Source organism: Anneissia japonica, unplaced genomic scaffold (genome assembly GCF_011630105.1).
Source record: "Anneissia japonica isolate Jap-2015-1 unplaced genomic scaffold, ASM1163010v1 scaffold287810_len224585_cov203, whole genome shotgun sequence".
NCBI lineage: Eukaryota > Metazoa > Echinodermata > Crinoidea > Comatulida > Comatulidae > Anneissia > Anneissia japonica.
In genome coordinates this window covers 48,438-49,450 of record NW_022734652.1, presented here as the reverse complement: position 1 = coordinate 49,450, position 1,013 = coordinate 48,438, and the positions used below count along the sequence as shown (strand labels likewise).

Genomic DNA, 1,013 nt, shown 5'->3' with positions numbered 1-1,013 from the left:
AGCCCACTGATATCAGAATCTTATATAGAGTATATCTTGGCTGAAAACGATGGATATTTCTTGCTTTATTGGTTTAAATGTTTTCCTATTTTAGCTAAGGTAACACTTTATATTATTTTAAAGATTCTTAAATAAAATTTTAGGTGTTTTTGCAGTTAAAAAAGATTGTTTGTAATGTCATTGCCGCAAATCGAGTTCGTAAAATTCAGAGTTTGTAATAGGGAGGTTCGTAATTGAAAGATGCTACTGTATTGTCAGATATCAAGCATTGTGCCTACAAGTATAATGTAGAGAAACAAGCCAGTGGCATACTTTAGTATTGAGATGGGAATAAATAAAACAACAGCCATACCTCCACTGAATCTGCTCTCTATTTTGTCATCTTCGTAGCCTGGAATGGAAGTACAATCAGAGGAATGGCCATGACAGAAGCAGGCTAGACATCCAAACTCATCGTCACTTTGCAAGTTGAAGAAACCTGGCTTGCATCTACATACATAATTCAATACAAGTATAGACTTCAATAAAATTATTCAAATGTCAGAGAAATGGTTGTGTCTTTACCCAGTCAGCAGCATGCTGACTGGGTTCTGTTTCCTAGCAGTTTCTTTCTTTACCCAGTCAGCACCATGCCGACTGGGTTCTGTTTCCTAGCAGTTTCTTTCTTTCTGGCAACGTTTTAAAAGGCTACTAGTGGCAAACTACCGGACCAATTTAATTAAAACTTGGTCAGTAGGACCGGTGCCACCTCCAATTTATGTGTTGTTCACAACTTAGTGCAAAGGTCACATAAGGGGCATTAGGATCAAAAAACCAAAAATCGTATTAAAGACTACTTGTCTCACACACAACGTAGCACAGTCTTGTCCTTTGCACATATACATTGGCATAAGGCAGGGTCTATAGGGTGTTCAGGGATAAGGGGTCAAAGGTCATTAAGAGGTAATTTTTATCTTTTTCTGGCAACATTTCAAAACGCTACTAGTGCCAAACGGTTGTGCCGATTTCAATCA

At 37.8% G+C, this 1,013-nt stretch overlaps 1 protein-coding gene across 1 annotated transcript in view; it reads right to left on the bottom strand.

The window, feature by feature from the left end:
* Positions 1-1,013, bottom strand: part of LOC117116431 (laminin subunit gamma-1-like) — a 63,064-nt gene that overhangs the window by 19,186 nt on the left and 42,865 nt on the right. The window contains exon 10 of the mRNA XM_033260468.1: positions 353-518. Coding sequence (XP_033116359.1) covers positions 353-518 — 166 coding nt within the window. The remainder of the gene's footprint in view (positions 1-352; positions 519-1,013) is intronic.